Source organism: Lepidochelys olivacea (assembly GCF_965140295.1).
Source record: "Lepidochelys olivacea isolate rLepOli2 genome assembly, chromosome: 10".
Classification (NCBI taxonomy): domain Eukaryota; kingdom Metazoa; phylum Chordata; order Testudines; family Cheloniidae; genus Lepidochelys; species Lepidochelys olivacea.
Genome location: NC_140420.1, coordinates 52,931,508 through 52,948,009, shown reverse-complemented (window position 1 = coordinate 52,948,009; position 16,502 = coordinate 52,931,508). Strand labels below are relative to the sequence as shown.

The 16,502-nt window shown below is 40.6% G+C and overlaps 1 protein-coding gene across 4 annotated transcripts in view; it reads left to right on the top strand.

Moving 5' to 3' along the window:
* Positions 1–16,502, top strand: part of LOC311527458 (C2 calcium-dependent domain-containing protein 4C-like) — a 40,517-nt gene that overhangs the window by 10,491 nt on the left and 13,524 nt on the right. The window contains exons 2-3 of one of the 4 annotated variants that reach the window (XR_014713337.1): positions 4,608–5,924; positions 14,340–14,554. Coding sequence is in view for 2 of the 4 variants with exons in the window: in XM_084641460.1 (XP_084497586.1) it covers positions 4,685–5,965 (1,281 nt within the window). In the remaining 2 variants the exon portion in view is untranslated. Of the gene's footprint in view, positions 1–4,607; positions 6,043–14,339; positions 14,555–16,502 lie in introns of those variants that run through there. The other 3 variants (XR_014713336.1, XM_084641461.1, XM_084641460.1) reach the window with 3 other exon arrangements.

Here is a 16,502-nt window from a genome sequence, read left to right as displayed (position 1 = left end):
ATAGGTCAGCCTCTGTACACAGAGACAACTCATTCTTGCCTTTAAATCTGTGCTTTTACTTCCCAGGATTTTGGCAATAATTCTGGGCACGATATGATTTCCAAGATTTTGGAAAGGGCTCTTCCACTGCTCCATCTGTGATTGTCAAAAGAAAACAAGTAATCAGAAGAGACCATCTTGCCAGCTGTTCCGCAGCAGTGCAGTTAAAGTAGGAATCTTACTACTCATTAGTGTTCTTAACTGGAGATGGGCTCAAAGCAGAACTCTAGGCCTTACCACCAACAGCTATTGGGCAATTCATATCTGGAGCTCAACTTTGTGACTGAAGCCCTTCTGGCTTAGAAATCAGGGGATATTCTGATGAGCTGATTTCCTATGAACACTCTCTTCTGTGAAGCATCAATGCATGCTGGATCCAGGCTGGCTACTGATCACAACGTGTTAATGTGGAATACTGGATTCATCCCTTGAGAGTCATCAGGGAACATTTTTACAGTTGCACTGCTGAGAATGTCACCCACACAGTGTTGATAACTAGGACAGAGTATTGAAAGTGAACAGAAAGAGAAAATAGGGAGGGACTTAAGAGCGCCTTTTAAGGGCATTCACGTGGATAGAACAATTATAATGTTGTCCAATGGAGAATGTGAAATGGGCAATTAGAGATCTAAGCAGCAAAACACTTGGAGCATGGAGGCTTAAATCCTTTGAGAAGGATTAACAGGAACATTATATCTTGTGGTTGATCTTGTTAAACGTGACTGCTAAACAGAGCAAATCCAGAACTGATGAAAGGCCTTTTGATTTAGCTACTTGAAAGATCATCAAATACTTTCAATTATGCCACTTCAGTAGAACAGACAATTCTAAACCCTCTTTGAAAAGGGTGTTTCAAAAACATGATCCTGAAGATATGGCACAATCTGAACCATGGTGACATGCTCCAGGTGTTTGGGGTATGAATTAACATAATAGAGTCAATTGGAAATTAGTCAGTATATGAGAACAAAGTAATTTTGATAGTTCAGGGATAACCTAGCCTGTAAAAACAGATAGAAAATCCTCAGAAGCTCGTGAAGAATTAATAATGACTGTTATGAGTCCTGATATGAAGGAGCAAGTCACAGAGAAAGTCTAAGAAGATAGTATCAGAGACAACTGTGTTGAGCATTGTGTCCATGATAAATGCATCAGTCATCAGAGAATTAGAATGTGAGAATTAATTTTAAGCAGACAGTAAAATGTACAGTCATCAATATCTGTTAGCCCAAGTACAGACTCTACCTCTCATGACAAAATTTTCTCTTGTAATCACTTGGATGATGTACCAGTCATCTATGGACATGAACACCATTGTGACCAGCATCCCCTAAATCAGGCTCTCAAAGTGATTCAGAAATGAGAGGGACTGATGGGGCTGTGTTTTGCGGCCAAGCATTAATTGAATAAGGAGAGCTGCTGAATTGGCACATTCAGGGCAGGTTCAGGAGTCTGGGTTTCCTTTAGCTTCTGGCAATGCTTTCTTTCTTGAAGGATCACTGATTTGTCATTGGCTAAAATTTACTATAGAGACAGTTAAAGGCCTTTAAGTAAAAAAATAAAGATAAAAAAGCAGGATATGGCACAATTACAGCCTCTACCCTTGACTAGCAAAGTAAATGAATGATCAGCTGAACTTCAGGTTTTGTAAGTAGCCCAACAAAGGATGGCAAGATTCCATACGTCCCACGCATCATTCAACCTAAAGTGAAAAGGTGAATGAATTCTGTCTCTCCACAAAAGATCCTCCTTACTCAAGGCATTGATCAACTAGACAGTATCGCTATGGGGCAAGAAAGTGTTTCACCTAATAAAAAAAAGAACCACAACATTTTGGCAACTTTGCTCTAGCTTACTCTGAAACACACTCTTCTATGAAAGGTTCCTCTATTTTCCAAGGCTGACTGGAGTATGGGCAGTTGCCATATGGGGTACCATACTTGCTTATGGGTCATGCCAATGCCGATTCCAGATGATCCAGCAGCTCCAGCTCCTTATCTATGTGCTTTATAGCACAGTGCCCCTTTCTGATAGAGAAAGGCAGATTATTCAGGAGTGGCTAAAAACTCCCCAGATAAATCCTAAAAGCTGGTGTTATTCCAGAGAGCTAAGGCACCCTAGTGTTTTCTGAGATTATCTCTTGACAATGAATACCTGGCATGGCCATGGATACACATTACATAACTAAACAGGTATTAAGATTGATTCTCTTGTCACTTATGTTAATGTAAAACTGCAGTAACTCCATAACAATCAGTGACTACAGTATGTAAAATCAGTGAGAGAGAAGAATCATGTCCAGGACAGGGAGTTTTACAGCAAGTATCCCAGCACTTCATGGTTCAGACCTTCTAGTGTTCATCGAGTTTGGGACTAAAGCAGACACTGATCATAGACTCATAGAAGATTAGGGTTGGAAGAGACCTCAGGAGGTCATCTAGTCCAAACCCCTGCTCAAAGCAGGACCAACCCCAACTGATTGGGAACCTCGGATCAGAAGAGACTAAGCCCACTGGGTAACTTTCACTGAACTCCCCCCAATCCATGGCAAATCCTATTTTGTGGGTTTCTGAAGGGCTCCAGCAGCACCTGAACTGTGTAGCATGTTCAGGGTTTCTGACAGCACTGACATTTCAATAGCCTTATGTACCACAAGCTAATGTCAGACACCTTCCTCGCTGCATGGGGAATCCTCATTCAGATTCTGACGCCTGTCACTTGTTGGTTGAGGCAGAAGAATAGCCTATGATATCACAAGTACTTTTGGGAAGTATACCATGGCCTAATTCCAGGGGATATCAGTTTTTCATAAGGCATAGTATATTTTAGAGTGATTGCCTTGTTGACATTGGGGCGAGTTAGCTCTCTGGAATAATGCCTGCTTCTTAGGATTTATCTGGGGAGTTTTAAGCCACTCCTGAATAATCTGCCTCTCTCTATCAGGAGCACTGTGCTAAGAAGCACATAGATAAGGTGGTGGAGCTGTTGGACCATCTGGAATCAGCATTTGGCATGACCAGTGAGAAAGTATGGTACCCCATATGGCAACTGCCCCAAACTCTGATCAGCCTTGGAAAATAGAGACACCATTCATAGAAGAGTGTGGTTCAGAGTGAACTGGAGCAAAGTTGCCAAAGTGTTCCACTGCAAATGTCCCTTGCACTGCAATCCCAACACTCCTTTTGGCAATTGCTGCCTGTGCCTATGCTGACCAGCAGTTACTTAGATAGAAAATATTAGAATGGTATTAAGTGGGTTTTTCTTTAAGTGGTTTTGAATTCAAGTTAGCAGCTGGATACTAAGTGGAAAGCCAACAAAAATATAACCAGTCATCTCTCCTTCCACAATTTGGAAACTACTGGGCTAAATTCTGGACCTCTGGGGTGGCTATTTGTGTCATTTCTGTTTATATGTAGTTTTTTTGCACTAACAACAGCAATGAAATTCTGTGCTCTATTGCAATTTAGCCTTCCCTTTGATACTGGTTCCATCAGTACCAGTCATCTTGCCATTTCTCTCCTCTTACCTTCCCTAGACACTTCGATAATCCAATTACCATTCTTTGCAGGAAGCCTCATCATTACTACATCCACTCCTTTTTACCATATTTCCTTTTATATTTGCTCTAGACATAGTCATACTGTCTTTTTAAAAAATGCAAGCAAATAAAAACAAACCTAAACCAGTTACACAGGAGGGGGTGTGCACTGGCTCTGAATGAGGCTCTTACATTGTGTAGCTGCAGTAGTAGATGAACTGACCTGCATGTAAACTCACTGGAAGCCTGTCTGAGGGTGGGGCTTGCAGGTTGTTGCTGTGGCATATAACGCATCATCTCGAGGGCGGCAATTGAGGATGTGTGCTGCCCGAAAGAGAGCAGGTCTCCACTGGTTATGGTCTACTTTGCTGCCCACTTCTGTCAGCCTTTATAAAGCAGAACCAGTTGTGTAGCTGAACTGCAGTAGAACTACAGTTTGAACATCTACTGCAGTGTCCCGTCTCAGTGGCATTAGCAGGGACTGTCTCACTGCATTTAAAGAATTAGAGGTAGGTACTCCTTAAATTGTACCACATGCACCCATTCTAACAGCACATCAGAACTGTCATTCGACTAGTATGCTTTAAGATTCAAGTTACGTGTATTGGAAGTCAAGTAGGGTGTTTACTTCTTCTTATAAATTAAAAAGCCAAAAGCTTTTAAGTGATGGCATTTGTTAAACACCATTTAGCAGCAGCCAAGTGATTGCTGCCATTTTGGACACAGAAAAGTCCTTCAACCAAGTTAGTGGTTCAGGAAAACTGACCTAAACTAGGGGCTCCTATCATGTCTCACCACTACAGAGGAAGGCTCCCTCATTAATTCTTTACATTTGTGATTTTGCTTCAATTCATTTAAAATTGCACTCAGGCTTTTTTTTTTTTTTTAAAGTCTCCTTCCCTAACTGTGAAGTCTGTAGCTGGTTCCTCCTGATGCAGTGTTTAATTCTGCCTCCCTCCGGACCATTAGTGGCTGCTGCCTTTTATGAAAAGCAGCAAGTGATCCTCATCTTACTTTTCCTGTGTTGCAGGTTCCAGTGAACAGCCTTTCTCCTAGGACAGATCTCTCCTCCTGTACGATAGCTGTGTGTATCACAAACTGTTCCTGATGTGGTGCCTGGAGAAACTCAGCAAGGCTTCAGAGCCAATCATGTTGGGAAAAGAAGGAGTTTGCTACTGGAATAGAGCTCAGAGGGCAATGGCTGCTTCTCCCAACATCTTAACCCCAGACAGGATTCCAGAATTCTGCATCCCATCCAGATTGATTAGTTCCCACTCTGCAAGGGATCCCAGCTCCCGCATCCAGTCCTATGCAGAGACCAACCTGTGCCCTCGTGAAACTGTTCATAACCCCAGTACACAGCTGCCACGTATCCTCTCAACTGAAATTGCTAATAACTTCATTTCAGTGGAAGAAAGCACCAACTCAGACCCACAGTCACAGGCAGCACTTTCCCTCATCCATTTCCCCAAGGTGCAGACATCCTATGGATTTTGCACTTTGCTGGAGAGTCCCCATACCAGAAGAAAGGAGAGTATTTTCCACAATGACCCATGCAGTTGTTCTATGTCCTGTCTACTGTTGCTGCCAAGTTCCAGAATCTACCTCAAAGGAGTAGATTCCAGCATCATCAGCTCTACCACCACCAGACTCTCTTCTAGGCATCCACACATGCCAAGACAAGACACTTGTGATTGTGATACTGCTTCTTCCACCGACTCTTCCCCTTTCACCTCCTCACTTCTCAAAAGATTCCTTCCCAGATCCTGCTTTTTATTTACAATCCAGAGCCCAGAGAGACTGCTCTGCAGGACTTTAAAGGCAGAAAGCAAATCCAGCATGTTAAGGGGAAACTCCTTATCCACAGATGAAGACAGCTCCACAGACAGCAGCCCCAATCCCAATAGGCGGTCTTTGGCAAGTTTATGTGAGTGCTCAAGCATACAAAGCTCTTCTGGGTCACAGTCAACCATCTTTCCCCAGGATTTTACTAATGGCAGAGAGAGACTTAGAAGTGTGCGTACAGTATTTCTTGATAGAAGAGGAATCTTGAGACTGTTCTCTGACTACTGTCCTGAAAGCAGAAGGCTGAGACTCCGTCTGATAAGTGCTGAAGGCTTATATGATATATTTGTGGAACCTAAAAGGATTAACTGTTGCATCACCTTCTCTCTTGTGCCAGGGAAAGTTCAGAAACAAAGAAGCACTGTTATAAAGAGAAGCAGAAATCCCATCTTTAATGAGGACTTCTTCTTTGATGGTATTTCTAAGGATGATCTTCACAGACGATCAATCAAGATAAAAGCTGTGAATAAAGCATCTACTATGAAGAGAGATTATATTTTAGGTAAAATTGAACTTTGCTTATTGAGTATGGTGCCTATCTGAGGGGCACAGGAAAGCAATTAAGGCTAGTCTATTTTGAGCTAGGTAAATTTACTTTTGAATAAGATGTGTATTTTATGTGGCTATGTTACTTTCCCTTCTTATGTAATCTCTTTCTATTTTACAATTAATTGATGTTATTGTTAAATCATAATTGGCAAAGTTTTATTTTCAAGTACATCATGTGTAAGTGGCTGATATTAAGCAAGGTTTTGCCCCCCCCCCCCACATCTCAGTATTTAAATTCTACTATAGAGGGGACTTAAAATATCTCATTACCTTAATTTAAAGCAATTGCACGATCCTTTGAAATCTCCACAGCTGTGCATTAAGTTTACAGGCGCTAATAGAAAACTGGAGTTTTTGTTATCATGTCAGACCATTGGCTTGTTACCCATGCTGCTGATATGGAAGTTAGTTGCATGTATTTGCCAACACGGATTTTCAACAGAGGAAAGAAACTTCCTATTTAAAAAGCAGTACATTCGTTCACAATTAGGTAAGAGGTACTAAGTGTTGGACATGACTTTAGATATAGTTTGGGAGTTTGCAGCAATAGACATTTACATGTGTGATTTTAGAGAAAATTTATCATATACACGTCAATGACAACTTAATCTATTTTCATTTGCCCAAGAGATTTCATATGTTTGAAAGATGCTAACTTGTCTCAGGAAAATTCTTTAAGTGCCAGGTTATAGAATGAGCATGTTGTTAATCTATAACATTACTTATAACAATGCTTCACTGCTGCCACTTGAGTATATATACACATCAATTAATACTTGCAGTTACCACAATAGGGTCCTAGCTATTAATACTTTAAATGCATCAAGGAGAAATTTCATGTGATGTACTCATTTGATGTAAAAGGGATGGCACTTTATTTAACTTAAGGGGAATATTTTACAGGTTTATTTTTTTGCTACCATTTAACCAAGAAAAACTATTTTAATACAGTATATTCAGTGTGGTTGCATGTGCGCCTCATTTTCATGAAGAAATATTTAATTTTTCTTTACCTAGATTCATTTGTAACAGACGGTGAATTTTGACAGTGTAAGGACTGCATCACTGGCCAACATTATAAGCAAAATGTTTACAGAAGGTCTTTGGTACGTTGATAATTGTAAATTAAGGCAGAGAACATTTGTGGCACAACTTAATTGCTGTTAACTAGGAAATTGCACCATTGGTAAACTGGTATATTGACAGTTTTTTAATAACTCCAAAAATCCCAGTTTCTTACTTTAAAGTTCATGCTCACATGATCAAGTGTTTAATGCCACCCTGGTTGTACTTCGGATTTATTTGAATATGATACTACCAAGCCTTCAGGGCTTCCAGAAAAGGTAATTTCTTCTACCCTAATCGTTTGAGTATGGGCTATAGAGCTCTAGAATCATAGTTTTTGTCTATTGGAATGGGAATGTGGTCCATTAACTTCATTAGCATGCTTCCAGCAGCATTCTAAGCCTCTTGTTGGAGAAGGCACATAAAACCCTAATACCTGGAGACTTGTTCTCTGATGCATCTAGGGGAAAATGGCTTTCAGTGGCAACCTGGTGGTAGTGAGCTCCTGCCCTGAAGAATGATTCAATTACCCCACCTGATGTTTAAGCTTTGTAAATGCCTCCATCCTGGTTCGCATGAGCCTGAGCCTGACCACCCTGTATGGCGGTGCACAAAAGTGTGTTAGCATCGGTGATCTTGACAGCCACAGCAGAAACCACAAAGGCTCTTGCCGTTGCATGTATGAGAACCACCTCAGTAATTAACACCTGCTGGGTTCTCTCAAGATTGACTCTAACCATACAGGGGTGAAAAAAGAAAGCAACCACCTTTACACAGAGTCTGGCCAAGATACAAGATAGGTAAAAATGAGGGTAATTTACTTCGGAGATGTTGCCCTTGCTGTTAGATAGTGAATAGGTTAGGGCTATAACACAATTAGCCATTCCAATAATTAAATAATTACAGTGAATCCTACTGGTCCATACCAGATTTAATCCAAGTATCTCTTCATTTTCCCATCAGAACCACACCCTTTGGTTACTAGTCCTTCCCCACACAAGGATCCTGAAGACTATAAGCGTTGTCTGTGGTGCATGTCTCCGATTTGACCTTCAGACTCTCCCCACAATTTGGCGTCTCTCCTTTTGAACTAGGAACTGTTGTGGCGCCTAGGCTGAGCTTTCCATCAGCATCTTCCATACTTATCCCACATTGTTTTTCACTTAACAGGCTGCTTATATACCTTTAACTGAGTACTTGCCTTTCCTTTCCTTTTGCAGGGTTGGTATGCACACCCTCCTTCTCTCTCCTCTGGCCAAACAGTTGCCTCTCTCACTCTGCCTGTTTTTGCTCACCCAATATAGCTCTGCACTAATTCATTCTCAAAGCAATCTAACTGGCCAGGAAGAACAGAGGAAGTTGTCTATCATGTCATCCTCTGATCAGTTCCAAAACTGAAGCAACTCAGCCCCCTGCTGGAAACATTATAATGGTCCTTTCAGTGGTGTACAGGAGTATGCAGTACAAGTGATTTTTCTTGGAGTTGTTATGAGTTAGCTTTTTGTCTTCCTGTTTCCTTTTCTAGCTGCAAATAACTAAGAGATTTCCATCCTATAATGAAAAGGAAAAATGCTGCTCTTTTGTGTAATTGATAGTTTTATTCTCATTTTCTTCTGTTCTCCACCCTGATAGACTTCCACGGGGAGAGAGAAACATCAAATCCATGCTCTATCAAGGAGATCTGAGAGCAGACTTAGTTTTGTTCCGGAATTTCTTCATTCCTTCCCATTCAGCCTTGGAGATACACAAACTTACAATAAAAAGCAGTGGGTCTCACCATTATCATACCTTCCTACTCACAGCTTTCACCACCACACATTTCAAATATTCCAACTAGGCAGAACATTAATATCTTATCTTCAAACCCCAGAAACATATGTGGGTAAACAATGTGTGTTGCTGAATTATGAAGATAACATAGTTATGTTCTGCCTAGCTGGAATGTTCAAAGTATGTGGTAGTAAGAGATATGAGTGGGCAAAGTTAGACACTGTGCCAATGAGGTAGGAGAAAGTGGCTAGCCCAGTGCATGAGACAAAGGAGTACTTTCCTTCAGCCCAGATTCGCCATCTTTGTTCATCAGTCCTTTTGGCTATATTATGACACAAACTGGTTACTGAACACAGCTTAAGGGGATGTATTATGTTGCCTTGCCTCTTTGACATAGCAACTACATGCCACAAAATATTAGTTATCAGAAAGCAAGCTGCTAACACTTTTGAAATAAGGCACTGCACCCACAAAGAACAGAAGCCTGAAAGTCAATCCCTAAATGCATATTATATATGTGAAAACATGTAGATGAACAGGATGAGGAAGAAAGCTGCACAAAAGTAAAGGCAGATATTTATCTTCATTTCACTAATTCCAGGTCCTCAGCAATATCACATATTTTGACTCAAATGTTATTTCATCTTCCACTCTCAATTTGTCCTGTTTTGCTTTTGTCTTTATTTTATGAATCATTTGATTCCAATCAAGGAAAGTTCATATTTCCGTTATATTGCATCCTACAGTTTCAAGAGGAGAGAAAAAGATATATGTTAAGTCAAAGGCCCTGGTGGCAAAAGGAGTAATTAGTGTTGAGAGTTTGTTTGGACCCTGCCACATCCCGAAACACCACATACAAAAAATTATTCAGTGGTGATCTGTGCGTTTAATAATTTTAATATATAGCCCACCTGAGAACAACAGCAAGCATCAGTGTACCCCACAACTTGATCTGAGTTTACAAACCAAAAGAAGCTTTGATATCTTCTGTAACCAAAGCCATTCAATGTCTTGTATGTATCTATTGAGAAAGATGTACAGTGAAAGAAACAAGACACCTGTAAATTCCTTCACTGTTGCCTGCAGTTTATTACAGGAATTTAATAGGCTTTTTGTGTAAAAAAAAAACCCAAGCAAAGCTAAGTTATGTATTTAAAGATCTCACCATCTTTCTTTTTATCACCCTTTAAATCAACACCTGGAGTAAGCCTGCAGCTGCACTGGGTAATATAAGTTTACCATCCCAGGTCTTACATGGAAAATCCCTCACCCACTTGTCGAACAAAAGTCCCAGTAGTTTGAAGGTGTAACCCATAATAGCCCAGGACATTCCTTCCTGAGCTCGATTAAAAGGTTCTCACAGTAACAGCTACTGCTTTTATTTATTTTTCCAACTCACAATCAGCCAAGATTGTTTCCATTCATGCAATAATAGGTCTCCAAGTTGCCCTTCAAAGTTTATCCTATTTCAAAGTTTATCATATTTCAGTTTCCACAAGGGACAAATAATGTTATCACTGAACCTGCTGTAGCTCTGACGCTGATCCTGGGTATAGGTCTTACCAGGATTCTCGAGGGCGGGGAGGGTAAACTGTTGTGTGAACGTAAACAACAGTTATCCCACAAGTAAGGTATTAGAACATTAGAGCTAGGCATCATCTAACACTACCTTTGGTTTCACTGAATACTTCAGTGCTGACCTGAAACATCTGCATTCTAATTATTTACTTTTATATCTACTGAGAACAATTTCTAGGATTGAGCACTTCAAGTGAAAAACCCGTGTATCACAACTTTCACTCTGCAGGCCCGATCCTTCCCTCATCTCTCTATTACTAAGCCTTCTTCTGCTTGCCTTTGGAATTCAGTTACCTGTAGAACACCACTCCAGGTTTCATCCAGAGATTATTAGAACCCCCTAAAAGCAAGCGTTTGTCAGAAATATTGACACAGCTTTAGCGTAATCTAGTCAAGGCTTTATGGAGTTTGGAAATGTTAATAGTTATAGTTAGCTCAAATTGTTTCATTTTACTTGGACAATAATTTTGACACTCAGATTGTGCCCAACCCCACCAAAAAAAATCCAATGAGTTTAACTTCAGTTCAACAGTACAATTTTGCTGATTTATAAAGTGTCCAATGAGTTTAATAGGTCTTGGGCTAACCAACTCTACAATCTTTTTTTCTGAGATGGAAAGGCATCCTTCACTGAAACACCACAAATGAAGCACAGGGTTCAACTACTGGGGCAAGGCTTTTACTTTTGCCCTGAGATGCAAAAATCGATTCTCATCTTACCCCATATGTCATTGAGGTGAACTTTTTTCTCTCAGATCTACATGGCAGTTGGGGACCCTGTATTCTTCCAAGCTTATCACCTCTTTTATGCCAGAGATGAAATAGTCATCTTGTCTTCTGGACTCTTGGAACTACATTTTCAAATGTGTTAAATGACCTTCAAAGGGGTCTGGTTTTCAGAGAGTGCTAAGCACTGACACTCTGAAAGTCTGACCCCTTTTACAGGTCTCATGTTGTACAGCTGGAAAGAGAGGCACCCAGAATCACCAGTCACCTTTGGCTATTTTAGCCTTGCAGGTGGTGAGGCAGAGCCATGAAACCCGGGACTGCTTAAAAAATTTGGATCCCAGCCCTGAAGAAGAGCTCAGTGTGGCTCAAAAGCTAATCTATCTCACCAATAGAAGTTGGTCAAATAAAAGATATTACCTCACCCGCCTTGTCTCTCTAATGTCCTGGGACTGACACAGCTATACTACACTGCTTACTAAAAACTGGGGGACAGGTTTCTTGTAATAAACTTTGGCAGAAACTTAATCATTATAAGAATGCCAACTTTTGGAGCAGGTTACTGAAGCGGAGGACAGGAACACTAGATAAATAGAAATAATTTAACTTTTGTCCCTACCTACAGAGCTCCCCTGGGAAGTTGCCAGAAACCACATGCAATGCACTGACAATACAACTTCCAGGGCTTAGCTGTATTATTTCCCCTCTACAACTTCTGGAGTTTCACATTTCTCTGCAGATATGTTGTTAACACAACTTGTCAACTTTTTAATATAGAAGCTGTTTTGACAACACCACCTTACCCTGGTCTGATGTTGCAATGTGACCAAACCATGGACTTGTTCAATGTGACTGGAATAGGAATGCTGCTTCTTTGACCAGAAATCTTTATTGTGAACATTCCACATGGAAAGGAACAGCCATACATTATGGACTGAACCGTTACCTTACATGAAGAAGTTGACGTTCACACTTTTGCTCTGCACATTTATTGAAAATATTTATCTTGTTCTCAGTGCATTTTATAGTCACAGAGCTTGAATCTAGCTACAGATACATCTGAGTTCTCTGCTGGGAGATCCCCATTTAACTGATGGTATCACCTTCCCTGTTGCCTTTAGGACAAGAGCGTAAGGAGTCCTTGATTCTTTTTAGCTGGTAGATCCTCACCTACAATTACTTGCAGGCATTAAGTTACTATAACAATAGTGGATCAAATACTATCCTACCACTCTCTCCACATATTGGTTCTCATTAACTATTGTGGCCTTCAGAGCAATTTCCCTCTCTCTTCTTGAGGATGCCTGCTGGTGGCAGGAGAAGGAGAACTACAGCTGTAAAGCTTATAGATTCCACCTTCCAGATTATAGCCTGCCCAGGTAGCTCTAGTAGTAATGGCAGCTGCCTGATCTAGACTCAGTGATTTGCAAAGGGTGTTTGTGTACTGACCTATACTCATTGAGCCTGTTCTGCAACTCAGTGCAGTTTGGGTCAATAAAAGACTGGTTTATGTATTTAGGTTTCTGCCATAGGCCTGCCTTTCTCTCAAAACCATCAATCTACTGTATACTCAAACTGTGTAGCCTGGAAAGGCAGAAAAGTTTGTGGGTAGGGTCTCCATGTATAGCCCAGTCTCTTACATTAAGTAAGGAAACACTATTTATGATAGTGCACGAAAGTAATGACAGAAAAAAACCAAGGATCTGTTAAAAAAAATGGTTGCTCAGTAGAAGGTTGAATTAGGCAGTTGAGAAACTAGGAATGAAGAGCCTCTGGTTTCAGTACAGTCAGTTCTTTATTTCTGACAGCACTGAAGCATATGTACCAAAAGCAAACACTGCTGCTGTTGCTATGACAAGAAAGTACTCTCTTGAATATTAAACAAAAACCACACATGAATAAAGGGCTCACATGGTCCATTGCAGGAGTCCATACAAGTATCTTTAATAACCTAGGCCATTTAAAATATAGGGTTTTGGATAGCTTTCTTCAGGTACACTAATAATCCAAGGCCCTGATTCTGTGCTGTCTTCCACCAGTTCACACCCCTGCACCTGAGCAATATCTCTATGCTATGATGAGACTTTTCATGTAAGTGGGACTGTGCAGTAGTGCAAGGGTTCATCCAGTGGATTCCAATATAGCATCAAGTCCCAAGTGTTCTTTAATATATCTGCAAAAAGAAAAGGAGTACTTGGGGCACCTTAGAGACGAACAAATTTATTTGAGCATAAGCTTTCGTGAGCTACAGCTCACTTCAATCTCCCCACTGTATTTTCCACTGAATGCACCCAATGAAGTGAGCTGTAGCTCACGAAAGCTTATGCTCAAATAAATTTGTTCATCTCTAAGGTACCACAAGTACTCCTTTTCTTTTTGCGAATACAGACTAACACGGCTGCTACTCTGAAACCTTTAATATATTTATTACCTAAAGTATTAGAGTGTGGTGCACGGAAGTTGCTGTTTTTAATTGTATCCCCTGCTTTACATAAAGCTTAACAGACAAGTTTTGTAGTTGAAATCCCCTCCTCTATCTACATTTTAATGATGCTACAGGACACTTACCATATGAGAAAGTTATCACCTCACTACTACTTTCATTACCCCTAAATAATTTGTTACCTAAACAGGTGGGCCTGGATGACTCAGCATATTGGTAGTGAGACAGACGAAGGTAGGTTACTGGTTTAAATCAAACCCAGGTTAGTAATGACTAAGTTGGTTAATGCTTGTGTACATGCTATTGTTGTTATGCTTAGCACAAATGTCAAGGTCTATTTATGTCATATAGAACTGAATAGCTCTTACCTTAGAGGAGGCTCCTATGGCTCTTACCTTAGAGGAGGCTCAAGGCAGTGTAGGAAATGCATAGTGCTGTTGCCCATGGTGCCCTTGCCTGTGGTGAAATAGCATAAGTCTTCAAGGCTGTCATTCCTACATCTACAACCAGTAATAAATGTAAGAATATGTCAAGGCTGGATATTCTAGTGTTTTGGAGCTGCACCTGTTTATCTCCTTGTGTCCTATTTTCCACACAGATTGGCAAATACTCTTATCGATGCTATGATGAGGATTTTCAGATTTAAAATTTGTCCCAGTCAGGATTTTGGTTATGACAGTATGGTAGGATTCTTCTGAGCTGGCTGTATGGGGGTAGCACTAAGTCCTTATTTGTGTTTTTAATGTAACCTGTAACTCTAATCCTCCTCTCTTTCAAACTACGCAGACTGACGATCTGGGCTGGATTTAAATGAAAGAACAGACAGCACATCAAGCAACGACAACACCACATTACCCCTTGAAGTGAGAAGAGGTTTAAAAAGGTGTTTAGGATTAATGGTACTAAAACCAACCCATTTCCTGATAGCCATTTATTCCTTTGGTCTTGGTCTATGGCTGTTCGGAGAGCTCAGCTATTCTGGCATACTTCTTCTGAAACTGGTAAGAAGCAGCAGGTTGGCCTTGCTTCCACTAAATTTGCTAGCTCCAATGCATTCCTCAGTATCTTGTCTCTTGGGGCGGGGTGGGGAAACTAAAATACTAGAGAGAGACACCCACCCACCCTTTAGACTAAAAAAGCATCAGGTGAAATTGAGTCACTATCTCTGCAAATGAGTCACTGGAACCGCAGCCACTTCCATGATCAGAGAATTTGGACCAAGAACTGCATCTGAGCACCAATTTCTGTTCAATTTACACATAGCTACATCACTGGCAATGTAGGTTCTTCATTGTGTATTCTGATAGAACAAATTACAACTGATTTCCCATGAAGTTTTACATTAAAAGGACAGAGTCTGTAAGAGTATATATACTTCTTGTGTACTGCCCTCAGTCAATTGCTTTTACCCACAGAGTCAAAATTATGCTGGAAGGAAAATATTGAACAGATGGACATGTTTACTAGTAATCTGAATTGTGTGTAGAAGCACCACTTGCCACATTTCTAGGAACTGGCATAGCCAGAGAAGGATAAAAGCTTATTACAATGAATAACTGCATTAGTCAGCTCAGTTGTAACCAACTTGGTCAGATGATCAGTGGAAAAACAGTCTTTCCTTTTTTTAAATAAATTTCACTTTTTGCTATTATTGGTAGTAAAATGCAAGAATTGAGTTTAAGATAGAATAGAATATATAGTATAAAATATACTTTGTAAACTGAGGGGTTTTTCCCCCCTTTTTTTTATTACAGTGTTACAACTAGCTACATATCAAAGAATTAGCTTTACCGATCATTAATTTGTCCTCAGATTGGTGCCTTTGAGCATGGCAAGTTGGGTTTGTTACACAAGAACAACATTTAAGATGTGGCTTCTGACCATAGCTAGCCATACTATATTAGGCTATAATCTAAGAAAAGCAGGACTCAGACTGGCCACTGTTTGGATGGGAGCCCTTAGAAGTAAACCAAAGCACAACAGGAAAATGTACTAGTGATTTAGCAAGTAGCTTTCTTCCTACCCAGGTGAGTAATATCATATCAATTTAAGAGCATGCTGGGTTCTAATTAAGTGGTACTAGGGTGACCAGTTGTCCCAATTTTACAGGGACAGTCCCAATTTTTGGGTCTTTTTCTTATATAGGCTCCTATTACCCCTCACCCCATCCCAATTTTTCACATTTGCTGTCTGATCACCTTAAGTGGCACTGCTTCCAGATCACTTCTAAATGGTGGTCTATCTAAAAGTAAGCATGCACACACATCCCCACAAATCAATTGCTTAATGACCACAATACATGTAGTGTCCTGCTGATATTTCATCTTGGATAGTTGTATTCTATAGTTTTAGTTTAACAGCTCTTTAATGAACTGTTACCATATTGAATGGCTGCCTGTAATGGGGGCCCTTAACCCTGGAACACGCCCATGGCAGCCTGGTGCAGCACTGCAATTATGTCTGCCTCAGTTTCTCCTACTGGCCTTTCAATAAGTCCAATGAGGACTATGTATATTGAACAGTGACCCTTCAAGGATCTAGTTATTTAACCCAAAGGCAGAACATTATACAAATAGGCTTCCACTCCAGCATCCTAGCTAGGCAGGGAAGGGGCTGCATTAACTTTAGTCTGTCAACCCCACTTCTGTCCAGGCCCCTTAACACAGAACCCCTTTCAGGAGAAGGGCCTCTTGTCCTCATCTGGGAATGGGTCTCTCTGCTTGAGTCAAGGTCCACGAAGAGTTCACACTATGACAATTCTTCTTAGGAAACCATATCCTTTCTTTGGTCTAGGGTTGCTGCTGCCTGGTGAAGTCTTTCCATTGGGACCAGGTTTCTCTGAAACTTGGCATTCACAGCTCTGTCCTTTGGTAGCCTCTCACCTCTGTTCTCTGGGGAGACCCCCTGGGAGTAGCTTCCTAGTCAGTTCCTCTGAGACATTCTTTCCCC